This window comes from Rhineura floridana, chromosome 4 (genome assembly GCF_030035675.1).
Source record: "Rhineura floridana isolate rRhiFlo1 chromosome 4, rRhiFlo1.hap2, whole genome shotgun sequence".
In the NCBI taxonomy this organism is placed as follows: domain Eukaryota; kingdom Metazoa; phylum Chordata; class Lepidosauria; order Squamata; family Rhineuridae; genus Rhineura; species Rhineura floridana.
In genome coordinates, this window is record NC_084483.1 from 125,372,669 (window position 1) to 125,393,575 (window position 20,907).

Here is a 20,907-nt window from a genome sequence, read left to right on the forward strand (position 1 = left end):
CCTTGATCTGATTCAAAAGTCTCTGGTAGGGAATATCGTGGGATGATTTCCTTCAGTAGGATTTTAGCAACAGTAGTTGCAGTGGCATTACGAGTGGGAAACGCTTCTGGCCATCCCGTTAGTTGGTCAACGATTACCAACAAGTACTTATAGCCTTGGTTGCGAGGCAGCTCTACAAAATCGATTTGCAACCTTTGGAACGGATAATACGCCCATGGTCTTCCTCCCATTGGCATAGGAGGCTTCGGTGCTGGGTTGACTGCTGCACAAACAGCACAGTTGAATACGGCTCTTTTTGTTTCTTCATACAGCCCTGGTGCAACGATCTGATGGATTAGGAGATCTCCCAACGCATTTCCACCCAAGTGTGTTTGCGCATGTATATCCTGTACGAGTTGACGGAGGATCTGTCGTGGGATGATGATTTGTCCCGTTGGTATCTGCCACCATCCGGATGCTAATTTTATAGCCTTTTGACCTTGTGCTCTTTCCTCTTCTTTCTGAGAGTATTCTGGTGCCTTGGTGGGAAGAGGCAGTTGGATTGCACACATTGTCCCCGTAGTGCAGTCGTCTTCAAGTGCCGCTTCTTTTGCCTTTTGATCTGCATATTGATTACCCTGTCTCCATGTCGGATTCTTATCTTTTCCGTGAGCTAGCACATGCACGATGGACACTTTCTTTGGTTCCTGGATAGCATCTAGGAATTTGATGATCTGCTCTCGATGTTCCACCGGCTGTCCCCCGCTCTTCACGTATCCTCGTTCTTTCCATATCATTGCAAATGCATGGGCCGTCTGGAAGACATATTTTGAGTCCGTATATATGGTCACACTTTGGTCCTTCATCATTTTTAATGCTTCTATTGCCGCTATTAGTTCTGCCACTTGGGCTGAATACGTCGAGCGTAGTCGGCCACTTTTAAGAACCTTCATGTTCTAGCACACCGCATATCCTGTCTTCCTCTTCCCTTCTATCACCCGGGAACTACCATCAATGAACACATGTCTTCCATCTATTGGTTGATCTGTCAAGTCAATTCTTGGACATAGGGTGGTATCTAGGGTCTCAATGCAATCATGCTCGAGCTCTCCCGGCTCCGGCAAAAGTGTTGCTGGATTCAAGGTGTTGCAGGCTTTTAGTGTTAGGTCCGGGCGGCCCAATAGTTGCTGTTCATATTGAGTTTGGCGACTCGGGCTTAAAACCCTTGATGCTGCTTCTCCTAAGATTCTCCGGAGGTCATGAGGGCCAAGGACTGTTACTGGCGCGCACATCATGATTTTCTCAGCTTTCGTTAACACCACTGCTGTGGCTGCCACAATTCTCAGGCAAGCAGGCCATCCTTGGGCTACTGGATCTAATTTTGATGAGTAATATCCCACTGGGAGGTGGTCAGGTCCCATTTTCTGTGTCAGCACTCCCATTGCCATGCCTTTTCGTTCTGCCACATACAGTCTGTAAGGTTTACTTCCATTGGGCAAGGCAAGAGCTGGAGCTTGTTGCAACACATTTTTAATCTTCTGGAATGATTTTTCACATTCTTTCGTCCAGTGCCACCTGGAGTCCTTCTTGAGGAGTTCGTACAGGGGTCCGACATATTCACTGTACCCTGGGATCCATTGTCGGCAAAACCCTGTCAGTCCCAGGAAAGATCTTAAAGTCTTAATGTCCCTTGGTGGTGGGACAGCACAAATAGCCCTCTTTCGCTCATCAGATAGCCGGCGCCCTTGGGATGAGACCTGGTACCCCAGATAGGTCACTTCCTTCTGATTCCATTGGACTTTTTCCCTTGAAACTCGGTACCCGCATTTATGCAAGTAATTTAACAGGTGCTTTCCATCTTCGGTACAGGCTTCTTCTGTCGGGCTACATATCAGCAAGTCATCCACATAAACCAGCAATGTCAATGGTCTCTTTTCTCGGTATCATCCAGCCAGGTCCTTCTGTAGTGCCTTGGTAAATTCGCTTGGTGAGCTGACGAATCCTTGTGGGAGCACGCCCCAAGTGAGCTGGCAGGCCCGTGGTTCCTCCGGGGTTTCCCATTGGAAGGCGAATAGATCTTGGCTATCCTCATGTAGTGGGATGGAGAAGAAGGCGTCTTTCAAATCGAGGACGGTGAATGTAGTAGATGTGAAGGGTACATATGACAACAGCGTGTGTGGATTTGGTACAATGGGCACATCTTCCAGGACTTTTTCGTTGATAATTCTCAAATCTTGGACTAGCCTATACTGGTCTGGCCGTCCTTCCTTGGGGACTCCGAATATCGGGGTGTTGTGTGGGCTAGTGGTCTGGTGTACCCATCCATATTCCAAAAACAAAAGGATCATTTTGTGTAGGCTCTGTCGGACCTCCGCCCTGAGGGGAATCTGCTTTACTGGCGTTGGGGCGGCCCCGGGTTTTAATCTTACTTGAACCGGAGTAGCATTCTTTGCCCTTGCCGAATTATCTTTTCTTGCCCATACGTCTGGGTGTACACTAGGAATCATCAAAGGTTCTTGTTGTATGTTCTTCTCCTTTATTCCTGCGAGTGCCATTTGGAAGGCACATTCATTCCGCTTGGGAACCTGTACATGTAATTCGTTGTCCTGGAATGTGATGCGGACTTGCAGCTTACTTAGAATATCGCGGCCAAAAATGGGGAGTGGGCATTCAGATGATATCAAAAATTGATGACTAAATTCTGTTCCTTTATCGTGGAACCTAACGGCTAGAGGTTGCGAGACGGGTATCGTCTGCTTGTTGCCCTCTATTCCCATCACCGTGGCAACTTGAGACGTAAGGGGTATCTTCTGACGGGAACAGGTCCGGAGCATCATTGAGAAAGAGGCGCCTGTATCAGCCAGCCCTTGTAGAGGGTTTCCATTGACTGTTAACTTTAGCATTGGTTCTGCCTGCGGACCCCCCTTGTATCCCGTCCACCTTCATTCGGAATCATACTCCTCTGTAAATTGCGCCATCTCTTTGGGCGGGCCCTTCCGCCCTGGTTGTTCTGCCCTCTTACCCTCCTGCCATAACTGGTGGTCAGCTCCCCGTTCCCAGTTTTCAGTGGTCCTTACTTTACAATCCCGAGCCCAATGGCCTCTTCTTAGACACCGGGCACACTGGTCTTTCTGTAGTGGGGGGCGGCCCCGAGCCTCATGCTGACTGACGTGTCTCGGGGGTCCATACCCCCCTCTCGTACCTTGAGTGGCTTGGGTAACCCCCTCCACAATTGCGGCCGCCATCATGCCATATTGCTTCTTCATGACTTTCCCTTCTTCTTTCTTCACTTGCTCATCCCTATTCACATATACCTTGTACGCAATCTCTACTATCTGTCCCATACGCATGCCCATCACTCCCTCTATCTTCTGTAGCTTCTTTCTAATATCCGAGCAACTTTGGCCAATAAATAGAGTAATCAGCAATCTCTGATTGTCTTCCGAATCTGGGTCTAAGGACGTATATTTCCGCATTGTGGTGGTTAATCTTTCTAAAAACACGGAGGGTGACTCCTTTGGCTCCTGCTGTACCTGATACAGCTTGGCCATATTCATTGGTTTCGGTATGGCATTTCGCACCCCATAAAGAATGAGTCTTTTGTAATTGGTTAACAGTTGGTGTGCCTCACCGGGGGTAGGTACCCATCGAGGATCTGCTATAGGGAGGACCACTTCAGGTGCCAGATCAGCGGCATTATTTCCTGTCCTTTGGTTTCGGGCTGCCTCCGCCCTTGCCTGGGAAAGAACGAGGCTCTTTTCCTCTTGTGTCAACAACATATTCAAAAGTGTCTGTATGTCCACCCAAGTGGGGTTGTGATTGGCAAAAATGGAGTCCCACATTTGATAATGTTTATCTGGGTCCTCCCGTAACCCTGGCATTTGGTTTTTCCAATTAAATAAATCTGAAGTGGAAAATGGGGCATGCACAAACGCGACCTGGGCATTTGCAACCAACACCTCCCTCATTGGTGCCACAAAGTTTATTTCCGAAATTGAATTGGATCTGTTTCTTCCCTTAAGGGTATTTCCTTCTGGTAGTTGCTTTCCCCCTCTTAATGTCATGGGGCCTTTCATTGTCTTTATAGCGTCTATCAGTTCTTGCCTTTTTTTCTGCAGTAGCCGTGGGTAACTCCCCCCTCTCCCTATCAGCCAGTCTCTCATAGAGTCTTAACATGTGCTCGTGCGCTGCATCCCGCTCCCTTCGGGTCTGAGCCAGTTCCTCCTGCATTCTTTCCACTTGGCCATGATGGTCAGGCGGGGCTGTTGGCGATGGAACCCTTGGCTGGTTAGCATAAGGTGGCGGGTTCCCTGGTAGTGGCTGCGGAGGGGGTATTACTTGTTGTGGGGCTGGGCCCCCACCCGCACCCCCAGGGGGTGCCGGAGGTACAACGACCCTCCTCCTACTGGCCAAATCATTAAAATCATCGCTGTCCGGTAGGACAGATTTCACCCCTTTAGACTGAGTCACGACCATTTCCAGCGCACATTCTGTTGGTGGGTTGTGGCTTACCGCCCTCCACCCCTCTGCATAATGCCAAGAGTCGGCCGTCTCTGGTAAGGCATCATACAGAGTGGAAATCAGGCGGCTGATTTTCTTACTGTCCCAAGTCCCACCCGGTGGCCACGAAATTCCCAACCCCACCCAATCAATGAGACAAAACTGTTCTAATTTCTCCGGTGTTGGTACCGGACCCCCCGCCGAAATAACCCCGATTTTGAAACTCAAGAAGTCGCTCAAGACACATTCAAGCGGTGTTTTACTCATTCTTCCCTTTAACGGTTGTCCACCCCTCCATTTTGTCTTCTGGGCTGTCCCTTTGGCTACGGCTTTCGACGCACCTTGTCCCATGCTTGGGGTATTTTTGGTGTCTGATACGAAATGCTTGTCCTACAGGTGACAAAACCCACCCTGTCTGTCTGTAACTTATTCTCAGGTGACCCCTCCCGGTCCCTGTAACCCCTAACTTATTCTCAGGTGACCCCTCCCGGTCCCTGTAACCTCTTCTTCTTTTCCCACAAATCAGACAAGGACTTACAGACAAAAACGGGAAAGGACAGACAACTTGCGCTTCCCTGCTGTCGTGGCCCGGCCTCTCGCGAGGACGCGGAAAACGCACTACTGGCCGGTCCGCTCTCGCTTCGGGATAACCGTTAGGATTCGTCCCATCTCACGCACACCTCATACACACTCTTTCATTCACAAAGTCTTCAGCCCTGTCCTGGGCAACTTACCCCTTCCGTAGTCTGGCTTTACTCATTTCGATTTCTATGGAGAGGCCTGGCGCTCACCCCGACGTCCCGGCATGCCTGTCAACCACGCGGAACAGGCCTCAACGGGGCCCGGAGCGCTCTTTCCGCTCAGCTACGTCGCCTCCGGAACGCCGTGGGGCGCTCAGTTGCCTGTCCCTTCGTGGTCGCCACTTGTAACAAACGCCCACAATATTTGTTTTATTGTTAGGCGAAGATCCGCTCCCAAGTACAAGGTTTCAATATTACTCAAGGAACGACGAAACGGTCTTAAAAGTAAAGCCAGAGTTTTATTGAAGCACTTGCAAGTGGAGAAACGAACAAAGCCGAGTCTGCCCCTACCTGGATGCAGCCAGGTTTTTATGCTCTTGGCCCCATATACATCATGCATACATTAACCGTTGGCTCAGCCTACTTCCTTATTCCCAATCTTTTCCATATAAGGCCTTTTTGGCCCTTCGCCACATTCCTGAGACAGGCGTTGTTTCTTTACTCAGCGTCATTGGAAGCACTTGCAAAACCGGTTTTGCAGGCCAAGGTAGTTTACACAAACAAAGAGATAGCCAGGCCAGCTTACATAAACAGTAACGTACGTGCCTATGAAATGTCCACTAAATCACCAGCATTGTTCTTATTGCCTGCGGCCAAGCGAGTTATTTTACAAAAGCCAAATAAGCATTATTTTCTACAGTATGGCTCTGCTGATGACATGTTCTGCCCATGTATGTGTCACGGGTGTATATCTGGCATTCTACCAGCTTAGCTGGGCTTCCAGTGACTACTGTAGCTCCTCAGCCAGGGATCTTCAGTTTAAGATTGTATACTTCATTGCTTATATCCCTTTATCAATTTTTTAATTAAAAAAAAGATTTTTTAAAAATTATTATCATACAAATAATGTTTTTAAATGCATTTCTTGCATTTTTGTTTTTTTCTTTCTTTTTTTTAGATTTAAGGTAGCAAGTATCCTTTTATACCATACGCAGTAACTAAGGGTAAAACAGTGAAGAAACACATGTAAAAAAATACTTTATAGGTCCTGGATAACAAAGAAACATGCTATTAAAATACAATGCCCTGTGAAACTTCTACAAACACCTGTTAAATATTGGCTTTGAGACTCTTGAATCACCATTATAATTTTTTTAGACTGGAGTATATATTTATATGTTGTTTCATGCATCTGCTATAGGAATGTGTGCGATAAATGTGTTTGTATAAGCTGTGCCTCTGCAGTTTGAGACAGCTTGCTTCCTAGAATTTATGTATGATACATAGGCATGGAATTTTTAAAAATGTTGAGGGTATATAGCCACATAACATTATATTTTTGGATAAGCACTTCAGCACTGGTCTAACTGACTGAGGTAGTCATACTCCAAAACATCATAGGAACTATGGTAGCTAATGGGGGTCAAAACTGAAATGTTACAAGCTTTTGTAAAACTCTTGTCTTGAAAGGGAGGCATGCATACAAAACCCCATGTTTCCCAATGATTAAGTCACATGGTGTCATATTGCTTTCCCCCCTTCACCTCTCTCTCAAGTGCTAGTTCTACCCCCTCAATTTATGTCCGTATGTGGGCATACTGGCCCATCTGTTTATATGAGATATTTGAAACCAACTTATTAGGTTTTGTTGTATAGAAGATAAGAAGAAAATGAGCTAATGTTTGTTCTTTGCACTCATTTAGCTTCTAACCAGATGTGTGAGATTTTCAGCTATTCTAAGACGGATAGCCACTAACTTCCAATTAATCTAATTTGCATTAACGGGAATAGTATTATAATTTCCATTTTATAGTTGAGATGATTCACAGAAGAATCAAGTCACGTCTCTCTCTCTTAGCTGTGACTTTCTGCAAAGTGAACACTTTAACTGTGAACTGACAATATTGGTAATGCATATTGTCAGTTATGTTTCATTATATAGTTAGAATTGTCAGCCACAATCCAGAGAACTATTTTAGAGACACCCAAGATTTGGTGCACACTATTGTCTGGGGGGGGGTTGCACAACAAACCAGCATGCCATATAACGAACTAGTTTTGAACATCCTCTTTTAAAAAAAACAGTATAGTAGGAAGTATGGGAGACTGCTATTCATAAGAACCTAAGAGCCTGCGGATCTGGCCAGTGACCCATCTGGTCCAGCATCCTGTTCACACAGTGGCCAAACACATGCCCCAAAGAAGCCTGCAAGCAGGACCTGAGTGTAAGAGCACTCTCCCCTTCTTATTCTTGCAAATAAGTATATAGCAATTATTAGTCCATAAAAACGTTCAGTAGCCCACCTGCTTATATATGCATGTTAAAACATCGGTTGCATATGAACGATCTAAAAAAAAAAGAGCCATCTCTTTTACAAAACCTTCCTTGCCTTGTTCATCTTATGTAATTAAGTTAGACTCCTGCTTCCCAAAACCTCACTGTCTTGATAAAACTGTGAGATTTGCCAAGAGATTTTAGAATTGATGTATTGCAATTCACAATATCAGACACATTGTCAGTATAAACCCCATTAATTAAACCATAGATTGGAAACTCAGTTAAGGATCATGGAATCCCACCCTAGGTGGAGTGTTTACATTCACCATGTATGAACATTCCATGATGTTCCAAGGCCAATCTATATTGACAGTAGTCAGGTAGTTAATAAGAGCCCTGGTAAATCAGTCCAAAGGCTCATGTGGTTCAGCATCTTGTTTTTACAGTGGCTCTCCAGATGCCTTTGGGAAGCCTGTAAGCAGGACATGACCACAACAGCATTCTTTCCATTTTTTGATTTCTGGTAACTAGTATTCAGAGACATATGCCTCCAATACTGAAGGTAGTACACAACCATCACGGCTAGTAGCCTTTCTTAGACTTATTTACCATTAACGTGTCTACTCTAAACACCCTGTAAAGCCATCCAAGTTGGTGGTCATCCCTGCATTTTGTGGTAGCAAAGTCTAGAGCTTAAATATGTGCTTTATGAAGAAGTACTTCCTTTTGTTTGTCCTGAATCTTCCAACATTCAGCTTCATGGGATGGACCTGGGTTCTTTCATTATTTACCGCTGCCCTGCATTCTTTTGCATATTAGAACTTTTAAATATTTTAAATGAACACATATCTCAACTGTTTCTGGTGCTAAAACATATCAGTTTCCTTTTCTTCTTTTTATTTGTATGACCTTGTCCCATGTCCTAAAACTGCAGTAATCAGTGCTGCTCTTCTCTGAATTTTCTTCAGCTTGTCTCCTAAAATGTGATTTCCAGCAACTGACATCTATTTTAATCTGATTTCAGCTTTGCTTGAATAAAAACAACTATAGTTGATCTAGTAGCTCAAGTGACTCAAGGCTTTGAAAATCAGTTGCATTTCAGACCCCTTCTTGATACCTCTATGTATTTTATTACCAAAATAATATTTTCCAATGGACTGTCTAGTTGAAATTCACATACTTCTCCATAACAGATGTTCTGACAGTATGTTTGATTCCAAAGGAGCAGATACAGGTCTTGAATAATCAAATACTTGTAGGAGTACTTCTGGTGTACATTAATACTAATTGTCTTCTCATAAAATGTGTGATAAATTAGCATTATACTTTCCAGAGTTTCTTTTCCAGAGACATTATATAGGAATGTCACTTGTAATTGGACTGCCTTCAAGTCGATCCTGACTTATGGCGACCCTACGAATAGGGTTTTCATGGTAAGTGGTATTCAGAGGGGGTTTACCATTGCCTTCCTCTGAGGCTGAGAGGCAGTGACTGGCCCAAGGTCACCCAGTGAGCTTCATGGCTGTGTAGGGATTCGAACCCTGGTCTCCCAGGTCATAGTCCAACACTCTAGCCACTATACCACACTGGCTCTCTCACTTGTAATTGAGGAACAATTCTTTTAAAGTTTCACTATAACAGTGAGGAATTAAGACATGTGGATTGACTATTATAAGTAGCTTTTAATACCTTGTTTTCAGATCTATGATACATTCTTATTTTAATTTTTTATGCCTTTCACAAGATGAGGGGATCCATGTAATGTTGCTAGGTTACCATAATTCCTTAGAAATTTTAGATGCAAAATAACTCATGAGAATCAGGTTTTCCTAGTTCTTCTCCCCCTCCTCCTCTTTTCTTTAATAAGAGGTAACATGTCCTTCATTACAGGAAGCTTCATAATATCATTTTTAAAAGTGTATAATGCCCCCTGCCCAATAGCACATATTTAAGACTTAATTTGTTTCTTCTATTCAGTGTAACCTGTCAAGTATAAGATAATTTTGTTCATTATTATTATTATACATCAAGAATGTCCAGAAACTCCTGCCAGGTTACTGAGGTCACCTGAAGAGATCCTACTTGTGCTGCTGCATGACCCTGAAATCGGTGTTGTGGATACCCAAAGTAGCGGCTTTAGTGTGGTGGCATGGAAGTGAAACACTCTCCCCTTAGAAATATTCACACTGATTATTTTTATGTCACTCCATCATTCCTAGAATAGTAATATTAGTCATATATATTACTGATCATTGTGGAAAGTCTGGAACTGTATTTTTATGATTTTATATATTGTATATTTTACTCATTTGCACACTGCTATGGCATTTTTAAATATTAAACAGTGTATAATTACTTTAAAAGAAATAAAAATAAATAAGCTGTCATTTATTATGGATGGAATCAGGGTACTTCACATAATTTTTGAAGTATGTATATTTATTATTTTATTTACTTATTAAATTTATATCACACCCTTCCTCACAGAAGGACCCACTCTTATGGCACACTCTTATGATTCATACTTGAATTAAAAATCCATAGAAAATAACATTAGAACTAAAATCATGTTTGTCTTAGAAACTGTGTCAGCCAGGAGTAACTTATTCCTGCAGTAAAGACGGGAAGCAGTGAATTTTGTTCCCATCCTGCACCCACTCCTTTTAGTGTTAAAAATTGCTTTATAGCTAAACCAGAACATGTATTAAATAAATAATTATATGTCTGGTTTACCATTTAAATTGATCAGTAAGGACCAACAATATGGCCCATGTGAAGTTGGTTGACATATGGTTCCACAGTTGTGCCAGCCACCACCAAGTACTTTATTGTACTATGCATGATGGTAAACCACCTCTGAATACAGCTTACTATGAAAACCCTATTCATAGCGTCGCCCATAAGCCGGAATTGAAGGCAGTCCATGCATGATGTGGAAGGCTCTCATACCTGACTTCTCCAAGTCAGAGAGTAATGTCCTAGGAATGAAGCAAGATTGAACATAGTGAGTAATGACACAGATACAAAGTATTCATCTTGGAATAAGTCATTGAACTGAACTATCACATTTTTTGGCCTAAAGAAATGTATACTTCAGCTAAACTGCTGACCAAGCAAGCTGATCTTAGAAATAATATGGACAAGAGGCAAGTAAAAAGCATGGCTTGCAATATTCCTTCTCCCAGGACGTTGTCTGATGGTGGTGACTTTCCTTCATGTAGAAATCAAATAATAGGAACCTCTTAACTAAAAAGGTTTGCTCTTGGCTACAGTTCATTATGGTTAGTGAGGGGAGAGTTTACTTACAAATCTGGGTTTGGACAACATGCTAAGTAAAACCTTGGCTTAGCTCACTGCAGTGCAGACTGATCTGGCGCCAGCAGGCACCATGTTAAGCCCTGGTGGAGAGCCCTTGAAACCCAGAGGGGCCTCTCCTTAGGTGGGATGGTGAAGCTCCCGTGAGGCAGTGTCAGGTTGCAGGATTCAGCGACCTGATGCTGCTGTGGATCACAAAATGGGAGCTCCCATAGTTCTTCACTCCTCGATACAGGTGGCACAGGGCTTAAATAAACCTGCCTGCCACACCTACCTTTTGCATCAACATGAACGTCCCACACACTGTGCGTGCAGGTCTGCCATCACCTAAGTTGGCCATGGGGCTGTCCGTAAGGGGTTGATGCCTCATGGGCGATGGTAAGTGTGAACACACAGTGTATGGCATGTGCACGTAGACCACTGACATGAGAGGTAGGTGAGGCAGGCAGGCTTATTTAAGCCCACGCCACCTGTATCAAGGGGTAAGGGTCCATGGGAGCTCTTGCGTTGCGATCTACAGCAGGTGGGGTGTTTGGCCTTCCGGTGCTGTAGACCCGGGGCAGGCTGGTGCCCAAGTGCCCAGTCATGCCTGGTGCCAGCCCTGAATTATTGTTATGTGCCTTCAAGTTGATTGTGACTTATGCCGACCCTATGAATCAGCGACCTCCAATAGCATCTGTCATGAACCACCCTATTCAGATCTTGTAAGTTCAGGTCTGTGGCTTCCTTTATGGAATCAATCCATCTCTTGTTTGGCCTTCCTCTTTTTCTACTCCCTTCTGCTTTTCCCAACATTATTGTCTTTTCTAGTGAATCATGTATTCTCATGATGTGTCCAAAGTATGATCACCTGAGTTTCATCATTTTAGCTTCTAGTGATAGTTCTAACACCCAATTATTTGTCTTTTTCACAGTCCATGGTATGCGCAAAGCTCTCCTCCAACACCACATTTCAAATGAGCTGATTTTTATCTTATCCACGTTTTTCACCGTCCAGCTTTATTTATTTATTTAGTCCATTTATATACTGCTTATATTTAAATAAAACTCTAAGCGGTGTACAATAAATCCAAACATCTTAAAACAAGAACTACAAAAAAAAAATACAGTTAACTGAACAAAACATCTTCTTTAGTATCAACATAATATAAACATACAAATAATACAAGAAATACAAGAAAAAATATAATATACATAATAGACTAAACAGAATATTCCCTACGGTTCAAGGAAAAACAAACATGTTAAAACAAGCTTATTTTAAAACATAATAAATTAAACAAATCAGATTTCTTAATCACAGTATAATAAAAAGCAAAACAATTAAAACAGCTGGCCCCCATTATATCAGAATTTTGTCTTACTATTGTTGGGAAAAGGAAAAAAACATTTAATTTACTCAAATACACTCTTAAAAAATCAGCACGTTCATATTTAAACATATCAACATACTAAACCAACACACTTTCACATCCATACATGGAGATTGGGAATACCATGGTCTGAATGATCCTGACTTTAGTGTTCGGTGATACATCTTTGCATTTGAGGACCTTTTCTAGTTCTCTCATAGCTGCCTTCCCCAGTCCTAGCCTTCTTCTGATTTCTTGACTGTTGTCTCCATTTTGGTTAATGTCTGTGCCAAGTTTAATGACTGTGCCAAGTATTGATAGTCCTTAACAAGTTCAATGCCCTCGTTGTCACCTTTAAAGTTATATAAATCTTCTATTGTAGTCATTGCTTTAGTCTTCTTGACGTTCAAGCTGTAGTCCTGCATTTGTGCTTTAATTTTCATCAGCATTTGTTTCAAATCATTACTGGTTTCTGCTAAGAGTATGGTATCATCTGCATATCTTAAATTATTGATATTTCTTCCTCCAATTTCCACACCTCCTTCATCTTGGTCCAATCCCGCTTTCTGTATATGTTCTGCATATTGATTAAACAAGTAGGGTGATAAAATACATCCCTGTCTCACACCCTTTCCGATGGGGAACCAATCAGTTTCTCTCTATTCTGTCCTTACAGTAGCCTCTTGTCCAGAGAATAGGTTGCGCATCAGGACAATCAGATGCTGTGGCACCCCCATTTCTTTTAAAGAGTTCCATAGATTTTCATGATCTACACAATCAAAGTTTTTTCTGTAATCTGTAAAGCACAGGGTGATTTCCTTCTGAAATTCCTTGGTCTTGAGCATTACTTTACTTGCATGAGATATTAAGGCAACAGCTTGATAATTACTGCATTCCCTGGGATCTCCTTTCTTTGGAATTGGGATGTATATTGAATGCTTCCAGTCTGTGGGCCATTGTTTTCTTTTCCATATTTGTTGACAAAATTTTGTCACAATTTGGACAGATTCACTCTCTTCCATGTATTTTAAGAGCAGCTTTCATCTCACATTCTAAAATTTCTGGTTCTTCATCATATGGTTCCTCCATGAATGAATCTGTCATCCTTGCATCTCTTTTATAAAGTTCTTCAGTGTATTGCTTCCATCTGTGTGTTCCCCTGTTGATTATTCAACATCCCTACCCTACCCTTGGTTTAAATTTCCCTTTCATTTCTCTAATCTTCTTGAACAGGGTTCTTGTTTTACTCATTTTGTTGTCCTCTTCTATTTCTATACAATAACTAATGTAATAGTTCTCTTTGTCCCTACGTAGTAGTTGCTATATAATTGCATTTCAGGTTCCGACCGAGTTTCTATCTCCTTTTGCTTTTGCTTTCCTTCTCTCTTTAACCATTTTAAGCGTTTCTTCAGTCATCCATTTAGGTCTTTCTCTCTTTTGAATGAGAGTTATTGTCTTTTTGCATTCTTCCCTGATAATGTCTCTGACTTCAGTTCATAGTTCTTCTGGTTCTCTGTCAACCAAGTTTAAAGCCTCAAATCTGTTCCTTATTTGATCTTTATATTCTTCTGGGATGTTACTTAAATTGTATTTTGGCATTGTGATTGCTTTGTTCTTCTTCTTTAGCTTTACTCTGATTTTCGATATTACCAGTTCATGATCTGTACCACAGTCTGCTCCTGGTCTTGTTTTCGCAGAAAGTAAGGAACTTCTCCATCTTCTGCTACCAATTATATAATCAATTTGATTCCTACATTGACCATTTGGTGATGTCCACGTGTAGTCTTTTCGGTTGCTCAAAAAATGTGTTTGCAAGAAACAAATTATTGGCTTTACAGAATTCAAGAAGTCTTTCTCTTGCTTTATTTCTATCTCCTAAGCCCCATTTCCCCACAATTCCTAGTTTTTCTCTCTTCCGTACTTTTGCATTCCAGTCCCCCATGATTATCAACACATCTTGTTTTGGTGTGTGATCAATTTGTTGTACGTCTGCGTAAAAGCTCTCCAATTCCTCTTCTTCTGCGTTTGCTGTTGGAGCTTAGACTTGAATGATGGTTATGTTAATAGGTTTCCCGTTAAATCTCATTGATACCACTCACTCAGACCTTGCGTTATAGCTCTTTAATTGTTTTTGCTACATCACTTCTCACTATTAATGCAATCCTGTTTCTTCTTAATTTCTCATTTCTTGCATAAAATATTTTGTAGTTGCCTGATTGAAAATGTCCCATTCCTGTCCATTTTAATTCACTCACACAAAGTATTGTAACATTGATACCTTCCATTTCTTGCTTGACAATTTCTGACTTTCCCTGGTTCATGCTTCTCACATTCCATGTTGTGTGCATCGTACAACTCCAGACTCTCCTTTCGCATCTATGCGCATCAGCCTCTAGGCTTCCTTTCGGCTTTGACCCAGCTGCATCATTAGTCACAGCGCTGCTTGTCCTTGTCCTTTGTTCTTCCCCAGTAGCTCGGTGAGTGCCTTTTGACCTGGTGGTCTCATCTTCCAGCACTATCTCATGTTGCATTTTGGATTCTCTGTTCATAGGGTTTTCGTGGTAAGAGGTATTCAGAGGTGGTTTACCATTGCCTTCCTCTGAGTTTGGATGCATCTTAGTCTGGTGTCTCAGCTTTGACCATTCTGCCTTGGGTGCCCCTGCTAGGAGTCTAGCCTCTTATTTTAGACAATGATGGCATTGCTCTCAGCTTCTTCAACACTCTCAACCCCCCTCACCACATTAAGCTGTGCATCTTAGAGGGGACCAGCCCTGAGTACAGGAGCAAAAAATGCTGGGAAGGAGTAAAGCGGCTGCAAGCTCCTCTCCAGGAGCCCTCATGTCCACATGATCACACTAAACCATAGTCTGACTTACTGTGTCATGTGAACTAGGCCGCTGTGTAACTTGCAAACATTTATACTTATTGAGATGTCACCTATGAAGAGACAAGATTGAGATGTGCTCTAAAAGGACACATTTATTTATTTATTTTATTTGTTAGATTTTTATACCACCCCACTAGCATAGCTCTCTGGGCAGTGTACAACAAAGAATACAAATATATACAATAAAATTCCATAATATGATACAACAGGAACATATAAAAGAATAAGAAATCTAAAATCAGTTACAGCAGACTTAAAACAAATTTAAAGTTAGATTAAAATGCCATAGAAAAGAGGAAGGTTTTAACTTGGCGCCGAAAAGATAGCAATGTCGGCGCCAAGCGCACCTCATCGGGAAGACTATTCCACAGTTCGGGGGCCACCACTGAGAAGGCCCTAGTTCTTGTTACCACCCTCCGAGCCTCTCTGTGAGTCGGAACTCGGAGGAGGGCCTTCGATGTAGAACGCAGTGTACGGGCAGATTCGTATCGGGAGAGGCGATCCAGCAGGTATTGTGGTCCCGCGCCATATAAGGCTTTATAGGTTAAAACCAACACTTTGAATCTGGCCCGGAAGCGTATTGGTAGCCAGTGCAAGCGAGCCAGAACAGGTGTTATGTGTTCAGACCGCTTGGTCCTTGTTATCAATCTGGCTGCCGTGTTTTGCACTAGCTGTAGCTTCCGAACTGTCTTCAAAGGCAGCCCTGCGTAGAGCGCATTGCAGTAATCCAAACGCGAGGTTACCAGAGCATGTACAACTGATGTGAGGTCCTCCCTGCTCAGATAGGGGCGTAGCTGGGCTACCAACCGAAGTTGGTAAAACGCATTCCGTGCCACCGAGGCTACTTGAGCCTCGAGTGACAGGGAAGGATCTAAAACAACTCCCAGACTACGAACCCGCTCCTTTAGGGGGAGTGTAACCCCATCCAGGACAGGGTGTATATCCACCATCTGATCAGAGAAACCACCCACCAACAGCATCTCAGTCTTGTCTGGATTGAGCCTCAGCTTGTTAGCTCTCATCCAGTCCATTATCGCGGCTAGGCAACGGTTCAGCACATTGACAGCCTCACCTGAAGAAGATGAAAAGGAGAAGTAGAGCTGCGTGTCATCAGCATACTGATGACAACGCACTCCAAAACTCCTGATGACCGCACCCAACGGCTTCATGTAGATGTTGAAAAGCATGGGGGACAGAACTGACCCCTGTGGGACTCCACATTGAAGAACCCACGGTGTCAAGCAATGTTCCCCAAGCACTACCTTCTGGAGACGACCCGCCAAGTAGGAACGGAACCACTGCCAAGCAGTACCTCCAACTCCCAACTCCACGAGCCTCTCCAGAAGGATACCATCAACTTGCAGAACTGAATAGCAGATGTTTACCCCACTAAAGCCTATCCCAACTAGTGGTGGGGAATGCAGGGAGCCCCAATAGTAGGTAGGGTCAGCCAGAGCCAATGACAGGCAGAGCCAATTTAATTCTCTCTACTGAGTTTTACAAGGGATACAGTGAGACTGAGGAGGAGGAAGCTGACAGTTAGTGCCATCTCCTGTATTGATTGTAAGTAAGAAGGCAAGGCAGGTGCGGATTGGCTGGGGGCAGACTGAGGCTGGTGCCCCATTCATCCAGATGTACCAGCCCCACTGATCCCAATGCTGACAAGACTCTTGTCACTCATCAGCTCTCCTTCACAGGAACAGGCTGCTGGGGCATGGGGGAGAGGTCAGTAATTATTCAAGCTGTTAGCAAATGTCCATCCATTTGGCATTAGTTCGCTTTTTTAGATACCTGCCCTGGTATTGTATACAAATGACTCCCAATGTATAACTTCCCTCCTCACCTAGTGTCTATTCCCAATGCTTTCTACTTACACACTTACTCTAAAACTAATATCTAGTTTTGACTTTATTGTTTAGGTATGCTGCCTGAAATCCTTAAAATCAATAGCAGTTCTTGCTATTGATCACACTCATGTGTATATTGCCTCTTGGATATGCTAAATTCTATGAACAATTATTCTGAAATTTTACATCTGATTATTCGCATTTTCATTTTAAGACTTTTTAAAGATAGTTTAAGATGAAAGTTTCTTCTACTGCTCAATGTGAAATGACATGCAAACAAACCTCATTTTCTATACCTGTTAATTCCCCACCAAGAAAGAGCTAGGAATAAATAGTCTATATAAAACATTGATAGAGAACATTTGACATTAGTGATGTGCAGCACTCTGATTTCTTAGCCACTTTGGTTAAATCTCTAATTTTATCATAAATGTATTTCTTGTTACAGACAAATTTTGCATGATGGGTTTTTAATTTAATTTATTTATTAGGTTAAAGGGCCCCCGGCAGCAGGAGCATTTAAAGAAAGACCAACAAAACCCACAGCGTTTCGCAAGTTTTATGAGCGAGGTGACTTCCCAATCGCCCTTGAGCATGATACAAGAGGAAACAAAATAGCCTGGAAGGTAAGTCAGAGCTCAGCTGTGACAGCCAGCTGCGCTTGTTGAAGTGACATCTCTCATTGCCAAAAAATGTTGGCTTATAAGTAAATAAAGTGGAGTAATTCCTTAGCAAATAGAAGATGGTGGGAGAGCAGTTAGAGAGTAGCCTCCTGAGTCAGCCATCTACCTTGGCTAACAATTAAATTATATGCTGCAAAAAGGAAAATGACAGAGTTGCTTTGCCTTAGAGAATTGTCTCCTGCTCAATTCATCTCTATTTTTATGAGGACCTGGCAACCCAGTCTATTTCAGGCAGTCCATCAAATGATGGAAGTGGCTGGATACAGAGAGCAGCAGCCATTTATCTCCCCCCAAATTTCACCTTCCTGCAGGACAGTTCCAAATGGAAGCTTTAATTACCTAAATGGATAGGTCAAGATTGCCTGCTCCCTTGAAATGCAGAGCAGAATACAAACGAAGGCAGATTCTCATTCTAAGGCTGCACTCCCAGTCTGCAGCATATGTCAGACAGCGTAATCGCTGTCATACGTGCCCCTGTTAGAAGCTGACCTCCACTGCTGAAACCATTATGGTTCCGACATCTCTGACAAAAGGTTAATTGGCTTCAAAATAAATGTATTGCCTAATGACTTCATTCTAATGCAGCGGTGTTTCTCACTAAAAGGCTTGGTGATGCTATTTGTAAAACTTGCCAATCTTTTAAGTAACTAGAGCATGCTTTTAAATTTAATTTGAAAAATGAATGCTGATCTTTAACCTGTTCTTTCTATTTAATTATTTTGGTTATCAAAGAATGACTTTCCTTTTATGAATATGTATTTGTTTGTGTGTGCTATTTGTTGGCCTGGGTTAGGATGATAAATGACAACAAAAAAATGAGCATCACGTGTATGAGGGACAAAAGACATATCCCATTCTTGGCAAGTTTGTATGGGTCATGTTGATAATGATCTTAATTTAAACTATTATGGTCTTGTTAATAAAAAATAAGAGCAGATAAGACTAGTAGGGGCATGGAGTGAATAATATTTATTATTTATGAAATGACTAAACAATTCATCACTGTATAAAGCATATCAAACAATTAGATCCTGCTTGCAAGTTTTCAGTCTAAATTAATAGATGCATTTGGCTCCAATTTTACTTGGGCATAACCAGTTATCCAATTAACAGAAAACTGAGTTTCTGCTTGACATTAGTAATAGGGTAACAGGAAAAATATCTGTATTTACTTTCATGGTGGTGATACACCATCAGTTAAAAAAAACCCAATATAGTAGATTGCTGCAAGTATCACTGAGAATAGTAATGCATATTTTCTTGTGTGACTGCATGTTATTAAGGATATAAAGTTTTATATGATACTTTTAATTTGTACTTATTGTGTTGCATCCAGCGGTGGCTTCCATGAGCAGAAGCATTTTCCAGCAAAGGCAGAGCCACTATTGGATACAGACAACATATTTTAACTTTTCTTAAGGCTTATGATCAAGACAATAATATATTTGGTTTGAATGAATATATAAAGGAAAGAGAACCAAAAGGTAAATTGGAGAGAACCAGGAACACAAGTGTGAAAACAGTTTAATTAATTGAAATAGATTTAAGATGCCTTTTTATTTTTAAAAGGGGGAAATTCTGTTGAACTAATATTGCTCAGGGGCATTAGTGCCAGAAATCATTATTAGTACTGTGGTGGTGGGAGCAAGCAGATGTACAGAAAAAAAGAAGTAATGTTTCAGTATTTTTATTCACTATTTCTCATCTATAGAATGCTCTTTCTCCAGGGGTCTGAAAGACCTGGGTCTTATTTTTGCTACCTGTTCCTAGGCAGAGCTTGGAAGTAACTAGTTACAAGTAACGAATTACTTGTAATTCATTACTTCTTTGAGTAATGTTAGTGGGTAATTCCTTTACATTTTGATTGTAATAGAACTAGGAGTAATTTTACTACTTTTGTGGAGTAATTGTAACATTTCCAGAATTACTTTTGGGTATTACTTGGGAGGGGGAGCAGGGTGATTTGTGGATGAAAATCATGTGCCTCAAACTGAGCTTCTGTGCAGTGTCGCTCTTTCCTCATGCTCTGTGGATGGGTAGGAGGCGATGAGGGAGGAGGCGGAGAGTGAGACGGGGTGGAGTGGAGAAAATAATTATTTAAAAAACCGGATAGTGGTGGTGAAGAATGAAGTGGAGGGATTTTAGATTTTAGATTCTAGATTTTATCTTCATTGTTTTTAGATTTTCAGTGTCTAGGTATTATATGTCTAGGTATTGTACATCGCCCAGAGTGGCTGGACAGCCAGCCAGATGGGCGACTAATAAATTCTATAAATAAAATTAATATAAATAAAAAGGATCCGGAGGTCAAGAACATGGATAAAGAAGGAGAAGGAGGCAGCAGCAGAATGGAGATAAAGAACTGTGGAGGTGAAAGATGACAGTGTGTGTGTGTGTGTGTGTGTGTGTGTGTGTGTGTGTGTGTGTGTGTGTGTGTGTGTGAGAGAGAGAGAGAGAGAGAGAGAGAGAGAGAGAGAGAGAGAGAGAATACTGTGTTTGCACTTGGCACACAAAGTGGCCTCCACCACCCTCTCTGGCTACTGTGCATTTGCAGTATTTTAACTTTTTTGCATCTCAGGGGAAAATGTTTGCTTGAGTGAGTGTCCCTTAGTTGGTGGCAGGGCAGGGTCTGGGAGGTGGTTAAGTGAGGGAGATTATGCTTGCTGGCTGAGTGGGGGTGTGTGTTGCACTTGGTTTGACGTGCAAAGATCTGAGTAGTAGCCTCAGCCTCCCTCCCCACCACCCTTACCAGCAGAGAGACCACCATTGCTATCTTATGAATAAAAATAATTATTCTACTACCTCAGTATGTGTTTGTTTATTTTTAATGTTGTTTTAGGCTACTTAGATGTGCAGCAGCCAAGGCCAGCACCTTGTAGGCGGGTTTTTTTTAAAGTAACTGAAATGTAATTGTAGTGATTACTTTGGAGGAAAAGTAAAGTAATCAGTTACTTTCAGAGCAATTGCAATTGTAACGGTGATTACTACTTTTTTGGGCCATGTAACTGTAACTGTAATTTATTACTTTTTAAAAGTAATCTTCCAAGCTCTGCTTTCAGTAGCAGCAAGAGTGTTTTTTGCTCTGTGTGCATACTGCACAATAACTGAGCAGGAGATCTAGAACAGAGGATCACAGCAGAATCTTGGTAGGCACGCACAATAAACAATTTCAGTTATTATTATAATAAATGTGTACATGCTAGGATTTTTTACTTGCAAAAATAGCATATTATACATTTTATCATTCAAATAATTTTGAACAGAATTTTTTTAAAAGGGTACATGCATGCATCTTATGGGGCCATTATAATTTGTTATACTTTTCT

General features: G+C 42.0%; 1 protein-coding gene across 2 annotated transcripts in view; it reads left to right on the top strand.

Moving 5' to 3' along the window:
• Positions 1-20,907, top strand: part of PACRG (parkin coregulated) — a 444,517-nt gene that overhangs the window by 67,353 nt on the left and 356,257 nt on the right. For both annotated transcript variants that reach the window (XM_061624338.1, XM_061624339.1), the window contains exon 2: positions 17,390-17,524. In XM_061624338.1, coding sequence (XP_061480322.1) covers positions 17,390-17,524 — 135 coding nt within the window. The remainder of the gene's footprint in view (positions 1-17,389; positions 17,525-20,907) is intronic.